Consider the following 24,748-nt stretch of genomic DNA (forward strand, 5'->3'; position numbering starts at 1 on the left):
TCTAGATGAATAAAAGACTCCTTCAGACTTCTGCTGGAGAATGCTCCTGAGCATTACTAGGCATTATAAAATGTGTCTAAATTACTGTGTATTTACCTCCAGTGCTAACCCCTATTCTTTCTTTCTTTCTTTCTTTCTTTCTTTCTTTCTTTCTTTCTTTCTTTCTTTCTTTCTTTCTTTCTTTCTTTCTTTCTAAATAGCAGATTTATCCTAGCCCCTTGGACCCTAGTGGGGTTCTCTACCAAATTTTAAATAATAGTAATAAGAGGATCTCTTTCAGTCCATGGCACTTTTCTCTGTAGGGCAATGCCATGTGTCCTGCTCTAATATAATGTTATTGACCTAAATAGCATTGATTGATTGTTAAATGAAGTAATATAATATTCACAAACAACATTCAAATTAAATCTGTTGTTGGAAGTGCTATTTACTCCTGTTTCTAACTGAGAAAAATCACTTTTTAAAAATCATTGAAATTTGGCCTTTCTGGGTGGAATATGGCTTTTTCTGTCTTTCTGTTTATCCTACATTAGCAAAATACCCTTTCAAGTACAATAAAAAGGGCATTTGATTGGCAACAATACAATTTACTCATTTTGTTTTTTCTGTGTGGGAAGTTCATTAAGAACAGGAAAAACGGAACAGAGTGTTTTCACTTGCACAGCCCACTGGTTGCAATTCTGAATCCAGACTACTCCTTCCTGTGGGAAGTGGCCAAGGGAGGGAGAAAGCTTTGTGAGGGTCTCCCACAGAGTCTTCTGTGAATTTTCTCTTGGAGAGGGTACCCATGTTTGCTTCTCTCCTTCATGCAGAAAATTCAATGACCCTCAAGGATCATAAGGTATCCTCTGGAGGCAATAAGCCATCTGTTTGGGGCCCTGTGCCTCTGCGCTGGCTCTAAGGCCACTGGCTCCTCTTGGGCTCCTTGTCAACATAGGTGCTGGAACTAGGGGTGCTACTGCACCCCCTGGTTTGAAGTGGTTCCCATGATATACAGGGTTTACAGTTTGGTTCAATGGCTCTCAGCACCCCCACTATATAGAATATTCAAGCACCACTGCTTGGCAACAATTGCCTAGCCTGGAGCCACTCCTGGAAGCTCCATTTAAGGGGGCTTCCATAGTGCAGAGAGTATCTCACGTAGAAGCTAATCATTCTCGGGCAGAGTGTTTTCTAAAATGGCTTATGATTTCCTCTGGTGGAGCTTGAGTGTTAGGGGGATATTTTTGGCTGTATGTGTTCTAATAAATCCGTATTTATTTAAACTATGTCCATGCAGCATAAGGAATAGAACCGTCTGCTTTAAAATGCAGGCCTCTCTCACTTGGGAATAGTAGAGAATCCTTATTAATATCAGTAGCAGTACTTACACCTTTTTTGTAGGGCAGTCACTAGGAGGCAACAAGTACCACACTTCAGCTGGTCTGACATTCCATCCAGCCCTGGCCACTGTATACCTACATAATCATGCAACACTGAGATTCCTTAGGACTACTGTTAACAAAGCAAAGAAAGGAAAGTTGTCAGTGTATATTAAGAGAGAAGCATAGATGGCAAAAGAGGAAAGATGGACAAATCCCAAAGTTGAGAAAAGATACGTGACCACAACATTCCAGTGATGTGCACAAAGTACAATAAAGGTGTTGCAGTCCAGGAAACCAACACACTTGAGCCACTCCTGAGATCCTGCTGCTCTTTACTATATGGAAACATGGAGTAAAAGAGACTTATTATGTTCAAAACACATTGAGAGACTTTGGATGAGCAGTGTGGGGTATCAGTGGTCACTGAGCAGCTAGACTAAGAATATGTGCTGGGAACTATGGAAAACTTATCTGGTATCAGGCAGAAGCAAGACTCTCATCCAAGTGAAAAGCAGAAAAACAGGGGAAGGTTGTTGTGCTAGTGATAACTCATCAAATGTCTCAACCTGGGTTTCCTATTCCATCAGTCTAGAGAAGACAGCAGTCTCCCTATTGAACAGAAATCAAAGTTTCAGCTTGCATAAGGGATCCACTGTCACATTGTAGCTAGTTACAAAAGTTTTCAAAGGACATGAAAAAGAACTTAATAACTTTAAACTTTATTTGCTCCTCAAAGTTCAATCCTGGGCAGAAAAATCATGATTGAGAGAACAGATTTGCCACTCTTACACTGGTAGGATTGCTTTGAGAAAAGGGGGAAATTGTAAAAGGCACTTGTGGGCTATTTATCCTATTGAAGATACTAAGAGTATAAATCCTTGGATTGGAGTGAGAATTTACATTTATATTTTAAACAAAATGTTTTTATAGCATTGCCTGTTGGGAAATCACTCCTTGCTTTGGCTTAAACAAACATGCAGGGTGAAATTCTAGCTCCATTGAAGTCAATGGGAATTTTGCCATTTATTTAAATAGGGTCAAGGTTTCACTTTCAGTTGAAGTCAGGAAGATTAGGGCACTCCATACTTTTTAGATGGTACCTGTTACATTCTATGGGAGTTTTGCCATGAACATCAATAAGAGCAGGGTGAGGACCTAAGTTTGTAACAGAAATTGGATTGGGGGGGCAGTTGTCCAATTTTTGAGCCTCTGTGAGTGTTACATTTAACTACAGTAAGAAGAGAATTCATTCCCACAACTTATTGCATTGAGCTTCTGCAAATGTGAGCGTGATGGGAGGAAAATGTAATGGCATTTAATTTTGTGTGATTCTTTGTACTCCAAGCTATTACTCATCTCTTCCCATGTTTCCGCTCAGGGCCTTGCTGGTTTCACTACAGAATGGAGCTGAAAATTCACCTTTCCCAACCCAGTGCTTTTTCTGTCCTTTTTCGTTTGCAGGAATTCACCCTCTCTCTCTCTCAGCTGTTTTTACACAAACCACCAACACCCTTCTCACAAACTCCAATTATAGACTGAAATTCCCAAGCAATTATGTAGCTGTCCCTGGATCACACAGTGGTCAGTATGAACCCTTCAGTGTTTGATTCATAAATTGGTTTGCAAACAGGATTGGTTCACAGTAGTGAAAATTCAGAAAGCTCTGACATTACAAGCACAGGATAAAAACCTTTAGATGTAATACATTTTATTTCCGGGTCCGGTGTTGTTGAACATCTTTATTAATGACCTGGATGTAGATACAGAAAGCATACAGATCAAGTTTTTGGATGACACAAAGCTGGGGGAGAGGGTTGCCAATACTTTGGAGGATAGAGCTAAAATTCAGAGGGATCTCAATAAATTGGAGAACTGTGCTATAGACAACAAAATGAAATTCAACCAAGACAAATGTAAGGTGCTTCACTTAGGGAAGAAAAACCAAATGCACAAATACAGAATGGGGGGAAATGGCTTAGCAGCAGCACTGCTGAAAAAGATCTGGGATTTGTGATAGATCACAGCTTCAGCATGAGTCAGCAATGTGATGCTGTTGCAAAAAAAGCAAAAGCAATTTTCGGTTGCATTAACAGCAGTATAGCATGCAAGTCACGGGAGGTGACAGTACTGCTCTACTCAGCACTGATTAGGCCTCAGCTGTAGTACTGTGTCTGATTTTGGTCACCAATGTATAGAAAGGATGTGGAGAAACTGGAAAGGATCCAGAGTTGAGTGACAGAAATGATCAAAGGGATGGAATGCAAACCATATTAGCAAAGGCTGAAGGAACTGGTATGTTTAGTTTGGAAAAGAGGAGATTAAGGGCGGACATGATAGTGGTCTTCAGATACTTGAAAGGCTGCCATAAAAAATATGGTGAAAAGTTGTTCTCTTTTGCCACAGAGGGCAGGACAAGAGGCAATGGGTTCAAACTACAGCATAGCAGATTTAGATTAACTCTCAGGAAAAACTTCCTAACTATAAGAACAGTAGGACAATGGAACAGATGCCTAGGGAGGTTGTGGAAGCTCCTTCACTGAAAGTTTTCAAAAGGAGGCTGGATAGCCATCTGTCTTGGATGGTTTAGATACAACAAATCCTGCATCCTGGGCTTAGACTAGATGACCCTTGTGGTTCCTTCTAACCCTATGATTCTATTATTTTATTTTTATACTCTAACTAATGTTACTGATAGGCAAATACTTGTATGACTGAAAGAAAATCAGAGAAGTATTTATTTTCACTTCTCTCTTCACAAACAAAACAAAAAGAGTATAAAAGTAAAATATGGCATGCTAAGGTGTGGGGGGGGGGGGGAATCCGCATTTTTTGAAGTCATCCCTCAATGCTAGATTTCTGTAGTTCTAACTGTATACCTGTATACAACTTTGCTGTTATGAGTTGACTCTCTAAAGGTATTTCACAGATATGGCATTTGGAAAGTTGTAGATAGTCAATTAGTTTGTATAAGAGTGTGTGCGCATATGTGCACATACTTGAGAATGTGTACATACATATAGACACACATGCATAGTGTAGATCACAGATTATTGAAGAACAAGAGCCTAATAACAGACTTCAAATTTTCAAATGGAAGAAATCAGCATAAGGCAAAGGAAATTCAATCACTAAAATCCTCAAGCAGTTACCAGTTCCTTATACAGTATAACACCAGTAAGCGCTTAATATGAGGCACATGGGTTTAAAATACATAGGGTCTAATCTTGAAAAGTACTAAGGACTTGCAACTTCCATTGATACCTTTTGGAGTTGCTGGTCCTTAGCAACACTCAGGATGTGTTCAGTACAATTGAATATTGGTGAAAATGACTCATCCTGATTGTCATCGGATTCATTGGACAATCTGATTATAGTGCAGTAGTGTTATAAAGTATCTGAGAAATATGATACAAATATATTTAAGAAGCCTATCTTGTATCACAGAGGCTACAAGCAACAAATTATTATCTATTCTTCCTTCCCTTTCTTACCAGCAGATTTGTATGTGATTGACAGAGAATGAGGGGGAGGAGTTTCCTTCAACCTTGCATTCTGGATTCCTGTTTACTCTTGCAACTCTGAGTCCTCTTTTTCCAATACCCACAAATGTACAGGAGAAGGTGCATTTAGTGCATGAGCTAATTACAGCCCACACAGACAGTGTCTGTCACCCACCATGATGCTTTTGACATCTAAAAGCAGAAACTACAAAGTCACTCCACAAACTGAGCTGGCCATCCTCACCCCCACCCCTGCCCAACATCATGAATTTCTATCAGAAATCGAAAAAATGACATCCTTAAGTGCCCTGAGCTCAACAGATTGGATTTTCAAACTTGACTGAAACCCTGTGGATGTGCCATGTTGTAGTTTTTAAAAAGGAAGTCCTACTTTGGTAAAACCACATAATGAAAAGCAGTTAAGGGGTTTATTGGGTGGAAATTTCTTCATTGCTTTCCCATAAAGTCAGATGAGGTCTGACAATCAGAAGAGGGTGACATTTTTAACATAAAGTAGATGGAGCAACATGAAAATTCTGATTCAGAGCCTAAAAGAGGCTTCATCTTCCATTAGCATTCTTTGATCAAATATCTTTAATATCATTTTAAACACTATTTTTCTTGCGTGAGTTTTCTCAAAATAATAAATAAGTAGATCACAAAATGACATTGGTATGTATGTTACATTATTTTAGCTACTGTGCTCAACCAATGAACTTTTCAATGTATTCAAGTACCTTTTCTCAGAGTAAGGTTAAGGATTCAGATATCAAGTAATTTACCACTTACTAATTATTAGTGAGGATGGATTTGTCAATCCATGATCTTCTTTTGATACATCCCAATGTATCCATCTTTGGCACATATAGAAACTTCAAAAGAGCCCTAGACAGTTTCACAGACACCACAGAAATGTCTAGAGGTAAATAAAACATTTTATTTGTACAAATCATAATTTGGTGCACTAAATAACAAGAAAATAATATTCTAGTGTTCCATGCATCACAGTTTAGTTCTTTCATCCCAGCCATACAGATGGAGCCCATCTGCTTGAAGTAACCTATAGTATTTTCAGTTTTTTCAAGACATTATTATAAATATATGCACTTTTCTGAAGTTTTTGGGACTTTGGCTATTTCAGGCGTTTAAAAGAATTGTCCTCATCATTTGTTGTCTGAGTATATTTCACATTTTGAAAAGAAACCTCACACTTTCTTTTTTTAATCTTTAGTATAACATACAAACAGATCAGTACAGAAGTTGTGATAACGTCTCTGCCAAATCATCAGATAGTGATGTGAGTGATGTGTCAGCCATTTCCCGTACCAGCAGTGCCTCACGCCTCAGCAGCACAAGCTTTATGTCAGAGCAATCTGAGCGCCCTAGGGGCAGAATCAGGTGAGTTTATGATGCTATTTTAAATGTATAAAATTTTCTTGTTTAGTGTAAAAATAAAATATAAGAATAAAAATAAAACAAGAAATATAAATATTTATGATCTATATAATAGAATATATTTAAAATATCATATATATATAAACACACACACATAAACATACACGTGATCATCCTAAATCTTTTGTGAAATGAACATATTTTTCCATCTTGGCATCCAGCCATTTAAACAGGTAAACAAAAAATTCAGACAGGGCAACAGCAAATTTTTATATTTGTGCAAGGAGAAACCCAAACTTGGAGCAAGTTGGAAATTAGTACTTTAAAGCTCTGATCCAGCAAAGCACTTAAGTGGCACTACTTACATGCTTAAAGTTGCACATGTGCTTAAATGCTATGGTGGACTGGGGCCTAATTCCTTAGTTTGTGTTACCACAGAGGTCTTGATGCTGCCCAGATGCCCATACCACCCTCTGTGCAATATCATGGCCAAAGGGCCTATTTCTATTAAGATCAAAGGCAGCTGAGAGAACTGACTACCTAACAGGATCAGGGTTATTAGAGAGGAAAGTCAACTAGCTATAGTTTAAAGGGAAATTACATGGCCATCAAACAACTACATAAGTGAAGGGCTGTTTCTTGAGGTTGTATAAAGGAAAAAAATTGTTCTTCAGAGTGCGTATAAATGGTAATATGTCAGTTTGCTGCCCATAGTACTGTTGCTGCACTTTGCATTTTCCATAAAAGGATTTAATTTTGCACAAAAAAACAACTGAAACGCAAATTAAAAATCATTAAATGTTGCCAGATTTACCTCTTTATTTTACCAATAAATCAATATGTTTGGTTAACTTTTTCTCTCAGTGTGTCTTTGTTGTGAGTGTACATGTGCATGTGGGCACATGCAAACGCACACTGCCCCCTGCAGATAGGGAGGATTTTAGATGTAGCTGTGTAGCCTTAAGCATCAGTAATCTGCTTTGCTGTGTTTTGGCCATAATTTAATCTCATTACCATACAAATAGGACTTGTCCAGAAGTATTGATAAATTCTTTCAGTTGTTAGGTTTCCACTTTGTGGAGTTCATATGGCAACCTAATCAGCGGTTCTATTTCCTTTCGATTTTTTCAAACACAGATCTCTTTGTAGTATTTTTATAACTACAAGTGCTAGAGCACTTTGGAACACAAATCATTAGTTTTCCCCAGCTTCTCCTGGGGGTGGGGCTAAATTCTGCTCACCTTTCTCGTGCAAGTAATTTCACTGGAGCCCATTGACTCCATTGTGACTTTTTGCTTACATAATATGAGTGGAGATTGGGTCTGTTTAAGGAGACTAATTTTTACTTCCAGAAGCTGGTTTTCTTTCACAGTAGATTTTTAAAAATCTGATTACCTTTTTTGTAAATCTGTGATTTTCAGAGCCAGATTTAACTATTTGAGACTACTTGGGGTGCAAGGTACTATTCAACATAGGGTAGTAGAATGTGGCCCTAAATGAGGAATAAACTTGGCTTCCTTATATTTACTTTCAGTCAGTGTCTCTTTTAGATTTCTGAACAACAAGTGTATCAATGGGATATGAATACACCTTTTGGTACAATAGGAATTACACCTCTACCCCGATATAACGCAACCCGATATAACATGAATTCGGATATAACGCGGTAAAGCAGCGCTCCGGGGGGGCGGGGCTGTGCACTCTGGTGGATCAAAGCAAGTTCGATATAACGTGGTTTCACCAATAACGCAGTAAGGTATTTTGGCTCCCGAGGACAGCGTTATATCAGGGTGGAGGTGTATAGGACAGGTTCTTGCTATACTGAGCATGATTTGAATCTGAACCTGAGATTATTTTTAAACTAAACCCATTTTGATGTAAACACTGGTATATAACCAGAAATTGTCTGAGGCATAAATTATTATGTTAATAATATTGTTTTCGTTATTTACATGTTAATGTTTTCCTTTCCTATTTCAAATGAAGGAGCACAGTCCTGGTTGGTTATGCCTGTGAAGCTATAGGGCATGTGAATAAGAATATTATTTCTATATCTCAAAAATTATAGCCAACATGTTGTGGTATTGATTAGTTAAGATCTATTTTCAGTTGAAAAAATTAATAATGTCTAAAATATCTTGCAAACACTGCATTTCCAACTTCCATAGAGCTCCTCACTACGAGGTTTGATCCAGCTGCACTGAAATCACTGGGAGCATTATGGTGTGCATTCACCTTTAGAACCCCTACCTTTCATGTCAGGAAGTGCCATTGCAGGGATTCTTCCTCTCTAGTAACCTTCCTGTGTCTTGGTTCTATAATGATCTGCTCCTTCTCTGGCATAGCATGCCGGCCAGTCCCCTTGTGGGGCTAACCAAAAACAAATCTCAACTCAAAATAGCTACCTGGTGTTAAAGTCCATAATATAAGCACTAGTCCTTCATAGAGATCCAGGAAATATTGACCTCTGACCATGCCCAGGTTCCTTTGGTTAGGGCAGAGAGATGGAGCCTTCCTTGTCCAGGCTTCACCCAGAACTGGTCTCTTCTTATATTATAGTACAATGAGCAAAACATAAAATCATTATAAGGTAACTATAATTACAGTGTTGTTCAGTAAAAAATATGGAATTTTTTTAAAAGCATTTGAAAAAAATATTCTTAATCTGAATTGCTATTCTTCCAAACTGAGAATCAGATCTTCAGTATCTTGCACTCCTGAAACTCTCATTAAAATTAGTGGGAGGTATCAGAGGAAAATTCTGGCTCCACTGACTTGAGCAGGGCAGGATTTCATGCCAGAATTGCAGGATCGGACATTATGATTAGACTGAATTTTGTGATATTATCAATAATTACCACCCTTTTACCCTCTTCAACTCTTTGAGCCCAATCCCACAAGAATTTGCGCACATGACTAACTTTCCTGAAGTTAGCAAACCTATTCATTTTAGTGAGACTGCTCCCATGATTAAAGTTATTCACATGCACAAGTCTTTGCAGAGTCAGGTCCTTATTCATGTGAACGTTCCTTGTGCATATAAGCTCAATGAAGTCAATGAGACCAGTCACATGAGTAAATGTTGCAGGATCAGACCCTTACTACTTAATTATTAATATTTTTAGAACAAACTGTATCACTTTTTCAGACTTTCCTCTTTCTCACATACTTATAATGAATCAGATCCTATGGTATGAAATCTTTAAAATTAAATAACCCATAATTCCTTTTCAGATGTAACTTACAGTTGGTTACTGTAGTCATTCAAAAAGTGTTTCTTACTGAAATTTAAAGTCATTTTAATTTAATGTTGAAAAGTGTTTCATCAGGTGAATCTAGAGTTAGCATCTGTAGTTCATTATTTTCAATTTGAGTTGTCTACATTTAATTTTGCATGCCTGCATGTTATGACTATGGAAAGGTCAAAGTCCTTAGAGATCTGCAAAAATGATGGCAAAAGAGAAAGAAGGATATCATGGGAATTAGATGACCAAACGGGGCACAGTGAAAAGAAATTGGATATGGAAGACAAGAAAAAGAGAAGGCATTCTGTTGCTGATTTGAGGTAAAGGTTAGCTTCCTGTCCTCATGTGTGTTTCCTAGCTGCCATCTCCTTCTAGTTTTAATAGTTCAGCAGCCTGTGTGCTATACAAACCAACATTTTATGTGCAAAGCTTGCTTATCAAATGGAAGAGCAGAGGAAACGCATCCAAACCACGTTCCCACCCCCACCTTCATCAGTTAACATAATTTGCATCAACTTCTTCCCAGCGGCCATGTAAAGTGTGTTTTTGTAATGTTGTGTATGAGGGTAGAAAGTATAACATGTCTAAATGATGTGAATGTAAGCATGAAGGAGGGAGGGGAATTTACAAATACAGGGGATGCCAGCTGATTTTAGAGAGAATGTAGCAAATTAGATTGAAGTAATAACTTTAGTTAATATTAATAACTAATAGTTGTATGAAATGAATATTGATAACCCCTTTTTGACTGAGCCAGGGAGCATTAGCTTACTAATGTAATACTGAGTTCTTTTCACAGTATACTTTTTACCTTAGACAGTTCTTTCAAATCAAGACACTTTTCGTTATTTTAAATCAATTTTATTCAGCCACTGCAGACAATTTATATAATCAGCAGTTGAAAGAGGATCTGTGAATCAAGTCTGAATGCACAAGATATTCTAGTCATATAAGAAATACTAAATACAGTCTTGCAAGCAATTTATGTAGATTATGATTAAGGGTAAGCAAGAGTATAACAATAATTCTTTACAATAGACAACAATCAGATATCAGATTTCTTCCAGTACCTCTAATTCTCTAATTCTCAAAGGAAAAGAGGTTATTCTTCATCTAAAGGTACTGCATGACTATCTGAGCATTCAAAGGTAAAATCAAATGATTATGCATACATACACTCTGAGTATGAACGCCTCAGATTCAGAGAGCTCTTAAATTCAGTAGCTTCTTCAAAGGGAGGAGAAATTAGTCCCTAGTTTAAAAGGATGGATTTTAAAATATCAAAATGCTTTAAAATACTCCTTTTAGGGTTTCTCTTAAGCCAATCTCCTTGTTCTTGTAAAGAAAAATCTTTTAGATGAAATTATTCTTAGCTCTGAATTCCAGCTTCCTAAGGTCTCACAAGAATTAGCAACGATCCTGCAAGTTAACTTTTAAGATACTTATTTTAATCAAACTAAAGTTTTTAACTGTCTTGAAGTGAATTCTCACCACTCTTCCTTGTATAACCCTTTGATGAGGCGAGAGACTGTCCAAGGTGTGGCAATTCTGACTCTATGGATTCTGGAGCTCTTATTGGGTTCAGTGTCATCTCTAAAGGTTCCCATGGGATCTTAGCTTGTAAGTCCTTTTTCTGTGAGACAGGTTGGAGGGGAGCAGCCTACTGGATGCTTGTCAGATGGAAGCGCTGTTTTATACACAGGTTTTGTACCACTTTAACTATAAGGGCCTGTCTACATGGCAAGTTACCATGTGCCAAGCCAGGATGTGGTTCTACAGCTCACCAGCTTGCCGCGCAGCACGATCCTGTGTTGACTCTGTTACAGCACAGGTAAAGTCCCAGAGTGCGGCTTGGTGTACAAAGCTTTCAAGTACTATGCCAAGCTGCACTTGGGAATTTTCACTATACTGTAGCAATATTAGCATGGGACTGCACGAGCATTGTAGATTCACACCATGGCTTTCTGCACAGTAATTTCTTGGGTAGCTAAACTCTAACAGATTAGACAATTAAACTTACACTTACCAAAATAAGTTATACCAGTGGAAGCACCTTTATAATGGTATAATTGTGTCCACAGTAGGGGGTTATACTGCTTTAACTACATCTGTTTTCTAAATTGATCTTGCCTTTTATCTGGATAGAACTAAACCTTTCCATTCCTCATCTTGTCTATTTGTTTAATATGTGGACTGAATGAAGGGGCAAGCAGCCTCTTCACAGACAAAGGTAATTACAAATCTGTATATTGACTTTGTATTATAATATCCTGTATCATGATAGCATATGAAGTAGCCCAGGCTACACCTTCTCAAGCAGTATGAGTTCATTCCACAAAATCTCAGGCAATGTCAATGGCATTGCTAAATGACATTCCTATATTAGAGATTTGGAGGGCGACCTTTCGGACCCATGTGCATACTTTGCAAACCATTACGCCATTATGGCTGCATCCAGATCAGATGGAAATTTGGGAAGGCAATCCTTCAGTCCTTCTTTAAATGGACTCAGAGCCCCACCTCCTGCGAGTACTTGCATGGAAGCCATCTGCATGGAATACAAGGCTGCATCTACTAGAGGAAGAAAAAATGCTTACCTACTTGTAACTGTTGTTCTTCAATATATGATGCAGACATGGGTTCCACAACCCACCCTCTGTCCCCTCTGTATCAGAGTCTGTTCTTCTGACATTCGGTACAAAGGAACTGAGGTGATCAGAGTAGCTCAGCCCTTATATGGCCAGGGACAGGGGCTAGGCAAAGTTCTCTGGTGCATGGGGCCGCTGCATCACATCTCAAAGAACAACAGTTACAGGTAGTTAAACTTTTTTTCTGCCTCCACCAGGTAGCATGGGCCAGGCCCGCTGCACCAAAACCAAATTTGAACCAAACAATCACAGCTTTCTTAAAGCCTTACTTACAAGCGTTCCCATTGGGTGCACAGGAGCCAATAGGCTTATGCTGCAACTTTCTGTCCAACAAATCAGCCACAGCACACAGCCCCCCAAGACAGGGAAAGGAGGGTTACAATTCTTAAAGGGGCCAAGTGTTTTCTTTCCCTTGCTAGCCAAGACAAAGCCCCCCACATCTGAGTCTGCAGACGGGTTGCGGGTGATACTCTGGTTTCAGGTCACTGAGAAATGACCTGAGTGCTGACTGGCTGGCATTACACTTTTGGACAGGAAAGAGGAGTGAAAATTCACTCCGAAAAAATAAAACACAGGGAGTGCAAGGATAGAACGGTCTATTCCTGTGTATCATGGGTGTGAACATTCATTGTCGTCAACAGTAGAAGAGATAAAAATATTATTAATAGCAAAACAGGGCCTTCTATAAGGACTACTTGTGTGAGTAAGAGTTGCAGTATCTTTTAATACATAATTGATATCCAGGCCCCTAATATGTAATGGATGTGGCGACCTAGTCAGTGTCTAGATTTTTGCATTTAGGTGTGCGTTGTTTCAGTTCCCCATTTTGTTTCATACTGTTTATTGTACAGTTCTCATATATAAAATGCTCTGTGAGCCTCTTCGTGCACCGTGGCAGTCAGTAGGGCTGTCACTCCAATTTGAACATGAATCAGATTCAATGGGAATGGGATCAGGCCTCCAGGAGCAATCTTATCTGATAAGATGTAACCACAATTGGACTCGTTGATTTGGAAATAGTTTTTCCCTTTTGGTTTTCCACCTGCCCTTTGGGTGCTAGTGCTGTACTGCAATTAGTACAACAGAAATACTGCATCACAAAGCCTCAACATCTAAATTTCGCCTCAGGCTATGCCAGCCAAGGAAATCATAATGAACCAAAGGCATTTAAATATTTTTAAATTGATGAGGTTTTGCACTGTGTAGGTTTCAGAATGGTAGCCGTGTTAGTCTGTATCAGCAAAAAGAAGGAGGAGTACTTGTGGCACCTTAGAGACTAACAAGCATGCATCTGATGAAGTGGGCTTTAGCAGACGGAAGCTTATGCCCAAATAAATTTCTTAGTCTCTAAGGTACCACAAGTACTCCTGTTCTTTGTACTGTATAGTTTCACATTAATTACAAAGGTAATTACAAATCTGTATATTGACTTTGTATTATAATATCCTGATACACTGTGGCTGTAGTTAATATTTTTCTCTGTGATTAATATAGAATAATTAAAATCTAAAACCTTTTAAATTTTTATTACAAGGACTTGTAGACAGCAATAGTAGAAGTGATAACAAAAGGAAGCTGTTATGAGAGTTTGTGAAAGCTGTTAAGTTATTTATAAAGCAAACAAAAGCAAATAATCGCTGGTGGGGAAAGGGAATAAATCCACAGTCATGTTCAAACTGGAGTGACATTTTCAATGCATGGTCTAAGGTATTTGCCATCCACACCCACACCAACATATAAGTGGGAGTAATAGTACTAAAATCCTGAGTAGTGTTATTGGCTAATGGGGACTCATCAGTATCACAGTTGGGCTCAATCCTGCATCCTTTGTGCATCTGGATTTCACTGGGAGTTTGAACCACAACCAGAAAAAGCAGGATTGGGCCCATTATATTAGCAACAGTATTCATCATTTAGATACTGTACTTCAGCACAGCAGGAACCATAGTGATGCTACATGCCCTCATCTCAGATTACTGTCAGTTGAACTGGGGGTTCTCAGTACCTCATAGTATATAAAATCATGAGTGATGTGGAGAAAGTAAATAAGGAAAAGTTATTTACTTATTCCCATAATACAAGAACTAGGGGTCACCAAATGAAATTAATAGGCAGCAGGTTTAAAACAAATAAAAGGAAGTTCTTCTTCACACAGCACACAGTCAACTTGTGGAACTCCTTACCTGAGGAGGTTGTGAAGGCTAGGACTATAACAGCGTTTAAAAGAGAACTGGATAAATTCATGGAGGTTAAGTCCATTAATGGCTATCAGGAGTAAGGAATGGTGTCCCTAGACTCTATTTGTCAGAGGGTGGAGATGGATGGCAGGAGAGAGATCACTTAATCATTACCTGTTAGGTTCACTCCCTCTGGGGCACCTGGCATTGGCCACTGTCAGTAGACAGGATACTGGGCTAGATGGACCTTTGGTCTGACCCAGTACGGCCGTTCTTATGTTCTTATATAGTACAAGCTCAGGATCTTGAAGGTTCGTGATTTTTGTATCAATTAGGCCTTGATTCAGCAAGAGATGTGCTTAACATTGCATTAAGTACATGAGTGGTCCCAGTGAAGTAATTAAGTATGTTCTCTGGTACATTGCTGGATCAGGATTTCAATAACTCCATTTGCAGGTTTGTGAAATACATGCCAGAATTTCTCAAAATGTATACTTTATAGAAGCTATGCAAATGGCATATTAGACCATATTCTTTTGCTGAAATACCTCTGAAAAATATTCTGTTTTAGTAGAAAATTCAGGGTGATAAATGTACTGTACATGTAAAAAATCACACTACATTTAAAGATTACATTGGTTCTTGACCTAGAGACTTGTGCATTAATCTGTGTCATTAATACTATTATAGAAATTGATAATTTTTTACTTTAACACATTTCAGTTATGGTATTTTTGCTTTATATAAAGGATTATATCTGTACCAAACTGGTATCTTATACAAGATGGAAAAGTCCTGGGTCTAGAAAAATACACTCATTTTCTTTATTTGACCCAGGGTCCTTAGAGTTACAATCTGTGTGTTACAGCAATTGAACTTTTATTATATATTTTGTACAAAGCACAGATTTCAGTAACCAATACATCTTTTAAACATAGCACAAAATCAAATAGTATAAAAGATAAAACAAACTAAAGTTAGGAAAACTGCCTTTTAAAATACATATAAACACTCTTGGGGGGTCATAAACAGTTTTATGACCAAGGAGGTGTTATCTTCCTGAATCGTAGCTAACTTTTGGATGACAGAAAGAAGCCTTCTGTAATTTCTTTGATTAGCTTGAACATTTTATAGCATAACCAACTATAGACAGGTATTGTTACATTTTCAAGCATCCTGGTTATAACATATTTGTAGATATATATTTTAATATTCAGTAAAGGACCAAACAAGTTTGTAATGGCCTAACATTATGAAAATGAGTTATAATAATGTTATTCATATTATTTTTGCATCAATATTGAGGTCTCTCTACCACACCTTGCTCAGTATGCTCGCTTCCATAAGTGGCAAAAATAAGCTTCTTTTCTATTCTGTTCATAGGACCACAGCAGATGTTAGTATTAATGTGTGGTTCATTCCTCTTTTGAGGACTCTGGGTGTTTGAAGGATGGCCCAGTTGCAAATGTAATATATGTGTCACCTGTAACATGGATATCATGTTGCTGTCATATCAATAATAAGCATGTCTTGGAACTTGCATGCATGTCATGCATGCCATTTAGTGTTTAGATCTATGTCCTCTAATTTGAGCATGGACTACTGGCCTCATGATAGATCTGTCTCTAAATGGTATTACGTGTCAATTAATACACAAGGGACCAGATCTTCTACTGTAAATTGGCATATTTCCATTGAGTTCTGTGGAGCTATGCAAATGAATACCAACTAAAGATTTGGCCCTTGATCCATATTCATTTCATTGTGTTGCTAATTTACATGATTGAATGAACCCATATACAGGATTTCAATATGTGCATCAACAGAACTACATTTCAGAGTTCTCAGGCAGGCAGTACTACAGACCAGATAGTATATGTGCAGCAGTAATAAAAGTGATACATACTGCTGAGTGAATATTCACATCTCTATCAGGTGAGATTTCATCTTGGACATGTTTAAGTCAATTCTTTTATTATAGGTTGGTATATTTCTTAGGATTCTGGGCTGTGCTCCCATTAGTTATTTATCTTCATATTCTTACTGTCTTTCTATGAGCTTCTTTAGGTTTGTGCTATACATGATAGAACATTCATATTTTACTTAATTGCTAGGACTATAGGCAATCAGCTAAATATTGGGTCTTCTAGAGTCATAAATTAAGGTGATTTTACTAACTATTTTAGCACCTATAGCTACCCTCAATGAAACCATACTCATTTATTCTCACAAAGCAAATTGGCATGGATTTGAGAATGTTATAGTAAAGTTATACATTTCTATTTTGGAGAATCTTTTCCTTCTGAGTGATTATTTATATCCATGATGTTGTGCAAATTCTCTATTTCTATTTCTAAGCTTGTGCTTCTTCCAATTTACTTTTATTGAAGACCTGAATATTTCTCCCCATTCCCCATGCCAGGTAGTAGGCCCTGTAATTTTCTCTTACTTGGTATTTTATAAATTACCAGACTATCTCATTCAATTTTGAGTCTTCCACCAGGTGCATATTCTTCTCTTCACCAATCTACCATCCCACCACATTTGGTTTTTGTGTGTGTTTTTGAACTTGTTTTCTGCTTCTCAGCTTTCTACTGTTTCTGACACCACAACTGCGTACTGGAGGCTACTTCCTATGTTACTGCTCAATCTACTTGCTACAATTTAGTTTACCTCCTCAGGTAACAGACAACTATTACTTAGCCATCATCCCTGTTTCCTGTATGCACACAGGACTCAGTAAATCTGAATGAGCCCAGAGATGGTTCAGATCCGTAGGAAAATTCTAAATCCACAGTGTTGGCCTTAGTACAAAGACAATGTGATTATGTAAACATGGCAAAAAGTTGCATTACATTTAAGAATTAGATTGTGATGATGATTGCATTGATTTGTTCATTTTAAACAGTTCAGTTTGGCCATTTCAGTGGTCCAGTAATTAAACAGAAATAAAACAGTTTAACAGAGCATGGAGGATGGGACACCAATAAGAAAAGAATTGGAGTGAATACTGTGCTCTGCTGCTGTATTAGAAATGGTGTGTCAGAATGAGGCATGTGACCCTGAGTTGTATATGAGTGTATTATGCTAGGAGTTAATCTAACTCCTGTGAGATTTGTCTTTTACTATTTACAATCATATATTCATTGCAATAAAAATGACCAAAAAAATCTCCTGCCCAAGGAAGCTTCCCAACAGGAGAGAAAGTTGTCAAATGGAATTCACTTCAAGATAACTAGTTTGGGGGGGTGGTTCTTCTATATAGTTCAATAATCTGTCCAATTAACCATAAAATACACCAGTTGTAACCTGGAAGCTAAACAAAGTATGTTCTAGCCATAGAAAGTTAGTTTGTTAATTACACCAAATGAGTGAAGCTGGAACAATGTTAATTGTTCTCAGGAGCCAGCAAAAGTAATAATAGCATACTCCATCTAGTGTTAAAAGCATCAGTTCACCGTGTGATATTATTTAGTGGGAAATCCATAGATTAGACAAGTTTGGGGCTAACTACCTTCACAGGTAGAAGATATAGAGGACTGTAATCTAATAGACAAAGGCATAAGAAGATCCAATTGCTGGAAGCTGAAATCAGGAAATAAGATGCAGATTTTTAACAGTGAGGATAATTAACCACTTGAACAGATTACCAAGGACTATAACTTGTTAATCACTAGCTATTTATACCTTTTGGTCCAACCTTGAAATGGCAGCAGTTGAAGTCATTCAGCACTTTGCAAGGAAGTGCTGACTCAGCAACTGGCAAGCTTCCGCTAATTGCTCTGGTGTACAATTGTCATTCCCCTGGCCAAAACTAATTTCAAAACAACTATTTGGGATTGAATATAGGATTAATAATTAAGTGCAAACTCTAATGCTAAGTGTTGGGCCATTATTAGAACACAGAGTTACCCTTCAGAGACAATTATGACAAGGCTAATAAGCATTTTAATTGATAGTTTGAGTTTTTAATGCTGGAGTGAAGCTTCAGTTTGGTAACAAAGATTCTGTAAATGCCAGCAAAAAAGACTGCAGTATTTATGACATGAAGTATATTACAGACAGTTTGTCTCCAATGCAGTTCTTATTTAGCTGGTTCTTTGTAGCCTAGGTTTTGTATTATAAACAGATAATAGAGCATTTAGGTTCATCCAGTGTGAGGTTCGCTTTTGACTTAAGGTAATAATCAATACTTGTGATGCCAGCAGTTCCGTTGTTTATAGCCTATCATTGACATAATGAGATTAATTAGCTGATATTTCTACAAAGAATGTACTGCATCCACAGCTGACTACGTCCACAGCTGCAACTAGTGGTGTTGACAGACTGCAGACTTTCCATGGCTCTTGTTATCATTACAAATAAAGTAATAAAAAACCTTCATTGGACTCATAGGCCTGTGCCTTTGCCATGCCTTCAGAAGCTTCCTTTCCAGCTTGGAATTTTCCATTACATATTACTTTTGTAAAAATAGTATATTTAAGTTAACTTTTTACATTGTACATTTTTTTCATTTATTCTATACACAAGATCTCTCAGTGTTAATTGATAGGGGGAATTGCATCTGGAGTATCACTGAGTCCATATTTTTAAAAAAACATAATATTCCTTGAGATAATTTGTAGAACTTAGCCCACACTTTCAAATTCATATTACTATAATAAAATAAGAGGACGTTAAAGGTGATAGAAACATTTTAGATTCAAACAAGCTCTAATAAAGCATTGCCGTACATTTATATATTATACATTTATTTATTTTGGCATGGGTTTTCAAAGCTGAGTGACTCTCATTTGCACTAAATCAGATGTTCACATGCATTTGCATGGATACACATGTGCATAGATATGGGTGCATTGTAATCCATGATTTGTGTGTTATGCAAAAGATGTACATAACAAAATGTGGGTCATCTTGTCAAAAACAAACAAAAGCCATCTTGAATATTTTACCCCAGTGATAAGAACTTAATATAAAAGCTAAGGAACTTCACATCTGAGTTTAAAGTGTAGTTCAGTACATTTTTACACATCCCATTCCACTGTGGAACGTTGTTAGCTGAAAAATAATTTCAGGGTAGACAAAGTTACATAGCACGCTAAACTTTTTAGAACCACCTTGTACTAAAAATAGTGATCTGTTTTTGTTAGGTACAGTTTTAGAAACTTTATTATATTATTTACAGTTATTCTCTCCAATTATTTAGAGCTTAAAGGTCTAGAAAAGCCTAGCATAGGATTTTATTTTTTCAGCTCATGTTACAACCTTGCACAAATTCAGTTGTTTTGGCTGAAAATTTTAACTATTTAAAATGGGTTTTGGCTCTAAAGATAAAGGAAAATACATCAGGAGTCAAAAAACAAAACAAAATATGTCTCACATCACCTTTTTTTTTTTTTTAATACCTGCAGTTATAACACGTTTGTCTGTTATTAAAAAACTTGTTCTTTTGCACTTTTATCCAGCTTCTTTCACGGAGGAAAGAAGTTAACTTACAAACATTTTCCAACAACTAGGAGTTTTTTAAAAGCAGTTTAAATAGTTTCCTGCTTTTAAATTTAACCAGCAAAAGTTCAAACTGATTGAAAAGTTAATCAGGTTTGAATATAATGTAGCTGAATTCTTATCCAGTAGTGGTGTTCATTCATAGTGTCTTGCAATGATTTAAAACAGAGAACTAAGAATAAAAGAAACAATAGTCTGAGCAGTGTTTAGCTGAAAGCCAAACTGCCAAGATGAGACTTGAATTTATTTGAATATAGCAGTGCAATTTTCACCTGTCAAGGTGAAAAATGAAATAATGCCATACCTACAACCAAAGCGTTTCAAATTAAATGGAGGAATTGTTAATAGTACATGACTAAGGAGTTGGGGGAAAAAAGATTAATGAATTAAATAAAAAATGTCCAATTTAAAAACTGATACAAAGAATTGTAAAATGCTACTATTGAATTACTGAAAACTTTAGGGGTTACATATATGGCAGGCCTATCATGAGCATGGAATGTCTCAGATGCTGGAGATAAACCACAGCCTGTAAATACATTTTATTAAAGGCCCAGCAAAAGAGGGATGCTGTAATTGAGCTTCAGTCTAAGGTGTGATCTAAATTGTCCATATCAGACTGAGAAATAAAGGAGCATGCTGTGTCCAAGTCTGTGAGATGGTGGAAGATTTAATTCTGGCAAAGGAAGAACCCTCCCCAGTGGCCTTCCAAACCATATAGGCAGCAGAAGGCTGCAGCAGATGCTGGCTGCCTTCTACATAAAGCCAAATGGGATCAAACCCTGTCTGTTATGGAACTTCTAACTAAAAATGGTCTGCTTTAATAATAGGTCATCTCTTTGGCACCCCAATTACCTGGAAAGTGGTAGTGCATGCTCTTCTCTCTCAGTTTTGAAGTGGAGGTGGGAGGTATATTTGAGACAACAGTATCTTTTCTTCTACTCCCTACCTCTCAGGTACAAAGCAGTTAGCTAAGCAGAAGGGATTTCTTTACATTGTGTTGCCCTTTTAAAACTCTTTCCTATCTGAGTGACATTCTATTAGCTCTGGAAAAGCCACTCTCATGTTGGGACTGGTTGCTATTGCTCTCAAGAGCCTGTTCAACACAGGAGTAGACAAATGGGTTAGGTGGAATCTGAGGGCTGGTCTTCACTACCTGCCCGGATTGGCGGTAGAAAATCGATCTCTCGGGGATCGATTTATCGCATCTCGTCGGGACGCGATAATTGATCCCCGAATCGACACGCGTACTCCACCAGCCCAGGTAGGAGTAAGCGCCGTCGACGGGGGAGCCGCTATTCGCGTAGCTGAATTTGCTTATCTGAAATCGACACCCTCCCTCCCCCCGTAGTGTAGACATAGCCTGAGTCTATCCCTGGAAAGGTGAAAGGTTTTGGTTAGCTTGTTTCATGAAATTCAATAAAGACAAGTACAAAATATGACACTTAGGAAGTAAAAATCAAATGCACAACTGCAAAATGGGAAATAACTGTCTAAGTGGTAGTACTGCTGAAAAGGATATGAGGGTTATAGTGAACCACAAATTGAATATGAGTCGTCAATGTGATGCAGCTGCAAAAAAGGCTAATATGATTCTAGAGTGTATTAACATGAGTGTAGTATGTAAGACACAGGAGGTAATTGTCCCACTCTACTCGGCGAGGCCCCAGTTGGAGTACTGTGTCAAATTCTGGGTGCCACAATTTAGGAAAGATGAGGTCAAATTGGAAAGAGTCCAGAGAAGAGCAACAAAAATGATAAAAGGTTTAGAAAATCTGACCTATGAGGAAAGGTTAAAAAAGCTGGGCATGTTTAGTCTTGAGAAAAGAAGACTGGGGGAGACTTGATAACAGTCTTCCAATATGTTAAGGGGTTTAGAAAGAGGATGGTAATAATTGTTCTACACATCCATTGAAGGTAGGACAAGAAGTAAGGGGCTTAATCTGCAGCAAGGGAGATTTAGCTTAGATATTAGGAAAAACTTTCTAACTATTAGGGTAGTTAAACTCTGGAATAAGCTTCCAAGGGAGGTCATGGATTCCCAATCATTGGAAGCTTTTATAAACAAGTTGGACAAACACCTATTAGGGATGGTCTAGGTTTACTTGGTCCTGCCACAGTGAAGGAAGCTAGACTTGATGACTTCTCAAGGTCCCTTTTAGTCCTTCATTTCTGTGATTCTATGACAAAACCAAAATTGAGCATGTTCTACTGAGTGAGGAATAGACATCTGAAATAAGGAGAGGTCTCCACAGTTGTATGTAACCAAGGAGAACCATGTTATTTCTTGCTATTTATACTGGTTTACCCATCCAGATACTTATTTGGCCCTCATTGCCATAGTTTCTTCTATATAGATGCAGAAGTGCTTAAACAATTTTTATAGTGGGGATGCTGAGGGCCATTGAACCAGAGTGCAAACCTTGTTTATAGAAACCACTTTGAGCCAGCCCCCCTAGTTCCCGCACCTATGTGTAGATGCGCAAAAGGACTTAGGCATGGGAGCACTTGGTTTTGTGGCACCTAGAATCTCACAGGAACTGCACTGCGATTCACAAAGTCCAAGTTAGGTGCCTAGGTTCCTATACAATTAATGGGGGGGAGATAGGTACCTTAGAATGCGACCCACAAAAGCCAGCATACTCGACAGGGAGCCTACTACACTAGCCACTGGAGATGCTAATGAAAGATGTGTGCTAAGCCCTGCCCCTCTCATGGAGATAGGTACCTAAGACTGGGTTGCAGGGAGGCACCTGTCTCTGCTTGCGATCCTCTCCTGGAGTTGGGGTGGGGAAAAGAGGAGGACCTCCCTCATATCTTTTAGCCCAATATTTAGTGTACTTACCTGGGTATGTGGGAGACATCCTGCTCAAGCCCTCCTGATGGAGAGAAGAGATTTGAGCAGAGATCTGACATCTCTCCGGTGAGTTCCCGAATCACTGGACTATGGGATATTCTGATGTGAGGGTTCCCTCAGGCTGCAGAGTGTATGCCCAGTGGCAGAAACATAGGTGCCTAGGGACCTTCTACAGCAAAAAACATAGGTGTCTAGGAAACTTTTACAGTGGACATTTGAATGCTCAGTGAGTTTAGGCACCTACAGGATTGTGCATCACAGTGATGCCAAAAATAGGATTTAGGCTCCTAATTTCTTTTGTGTGTCTGGGTCTCAGCATTTCTGTGGCATCATTCATGAGAGCTACCTTCTATTCGGCAGGTGTTTTTTTTTTTCTGAAATGAGAAATAGTATTTTAGTAGAGATTGATATTTTTAAAAAATTAGTTATTCAGTTATTCACAGTTTGGCCCCATGTCTCCTGAAAAGTTGACTTAAGGAGATGGAATTCATAACTGAAGCGAAAGAATGAAGGCATCAGACAGAATAGAAAAGAGAAAATTATGTTGATCTGTACAAGTTATTAAGAAGTGGAAAGTCAGAAAAATATGTGTAATATGATACTCAGGATGGGTGGCCTAGCAATGCAGTATTCTGACTGAGACTGATAATGTCCAGGAATAGAGTAGAACAGGGGTCTCAAACTCAATTTACCTTAGGGCCAGTGCCAGTCCTCAAATCCTCCCAACGGGCCAATAATGTCACTGAAGATGTTGTTCAGAAAAGAAACATTTATATTGTATTTTTATTTTGAATTTCTTAGAAATAATAAAGCTGCCATAAGACAGTCCTTTCTCTTCCTGAAATACTTCCTCAATCACTCAGGGGCGGCTCTAGCTTTTTTGCCGCCCCAAGCACGGCAGGCAGGCTGCCTTCGGCGGCTTGCCTGCGGGAGGTCCGCCAGTCCCGCGGATTCGGCAGCAATTCGGCGCCGAATTGCCGCCAAATCCGTGGGACTGGCGGACCTCCCGCAGGCAAGCCGCCGAAGGCAGCCTGCCTGCCGTGCTTGGGGCGGCAAAAAAGCTAGAGCCGCCCCTGAGTGATTGAGGAAGTATTTCAGGAAGAGAAAGGACTGTCTCATGGTTAAGGTAGTTGAATGCTGCTCTGAGGAACTGAATTTTGTCCCTGCCTTGGCCACAGAATTCCTGTATGATACTATGCAAGTCCCTTAAACCAAATTTTTGCAGTTCATCATTAATTGTGCATTCCGCATTTTCTGGGTGCCTGATTTGTTAGCTGTGTTTGAGCTAGTGTACTAAATATAGAGTGCAGCCATGTCAGTGCAAGGTGCTAGCTGCCCCAATTACATACATAATGTCTTGGATGGGTAGATATATGGGGCAGCTAGCCCCTCCCCCGCTCATGCTGCTCTGGTACACTCTGTTTTTAGCTCACTACCTCAGTATGTCTCCTTGAGCCGAGAATTACACCTTCTCAAACTGAAGTTTACACCTCCAGCTCAAAGTGAAGACATACCCTCAGCCTCCTTGCCCAACCATACCAGTTTTTGTCTCCCCACCTATTCCCAGTCAGCCCCCAACTATTTGTCATTTTCTCTCCCTCTGCCAGTCCCAGTCTCACCAGGCTCCTTGCCCCAATATATTTCTTTCCCTCTCCTTCCCCCTAGTCCAGCATTTGCATTTGAATCAGACAGCGTCCTCCTGCACTCTGCCTGGGCACCAATAGGAGGGTCACTGAGAGCACAGCAGCTACTGGCTCCCTGCTCTCAGTTCCAGTGCCTGATACCATGCCCACCGCCTCCAGCCCAGAGTAGCTGGGATCAGCAATTACAGGGAAAGTCTGGTTTTGTCCCTGTAGCCGTGAGCTGGAGCATGCTCAGTCACCTCTGTGTGGACAGCACAAGCGCAGCCTAGACAACACTTGGAGCTGTGAGGCCATGGAGTATGCTCCGTGAAGACAGAAACTTTGGAGATTTTAATGACTAAACTTCTCTGTCTCTACTGAGCACGTGCAAACTTCAAGCTTTCAAAGATTCATAACTTGGACAAATCTGGGCAA

The 24,748-nt window shown here is 38.7% G+C and overlaps 1 protein-coding gene across 6 annotated transcripts in view; it reads left to right on the forward strand.

Moving 5' to 3' along the window:
- Window positions 1–24,748, forward strand: part of RIMS1 (regulating synaptic membrane exocytosis 1) — a 487,540-nt gene that overhangs the window by 386,270 nt on the left and 76,522 nt on the right. For 4 of the 6 annotated variants that reach the window (XM_065400580.1, XM_065400582.1, XM_065400583.1 and 1 more), the window contains one exon: window positions 6,096–6,262. The exons of 1 other annotated variant lie outside the window; for it this stretch is intronic. In XM_065400580.1, the coding sequence (XP_065256652.1) occupies window positions 6,096–6,262 (167 nt within the window). Of the gene's footprint in view, window positions 1–6,095; window positions 6,263–9,680; window positions 9,825–24,748 lie in introns of all 6 variants that reach the window. One more of the 6 variants, XM_065400581.1, reaches the window with a different exon arrangement.

The sequence above is a fragment of the Emys orbicularis genome, chromosome 3, assembly GCF_028017835.1.
Source record: "Emys orbicularis isolate rEmyOrb1 chromosome 3, rEmyOrb1.hap1, whole genome shotgun sequence".
In the NCBI taxonomy this organism is placed as follows: domain Eukaryota; kingdom Metazoa; phylum Chordata; order Testudines; family Emydidae; genus Emys; species Emys orbicularis.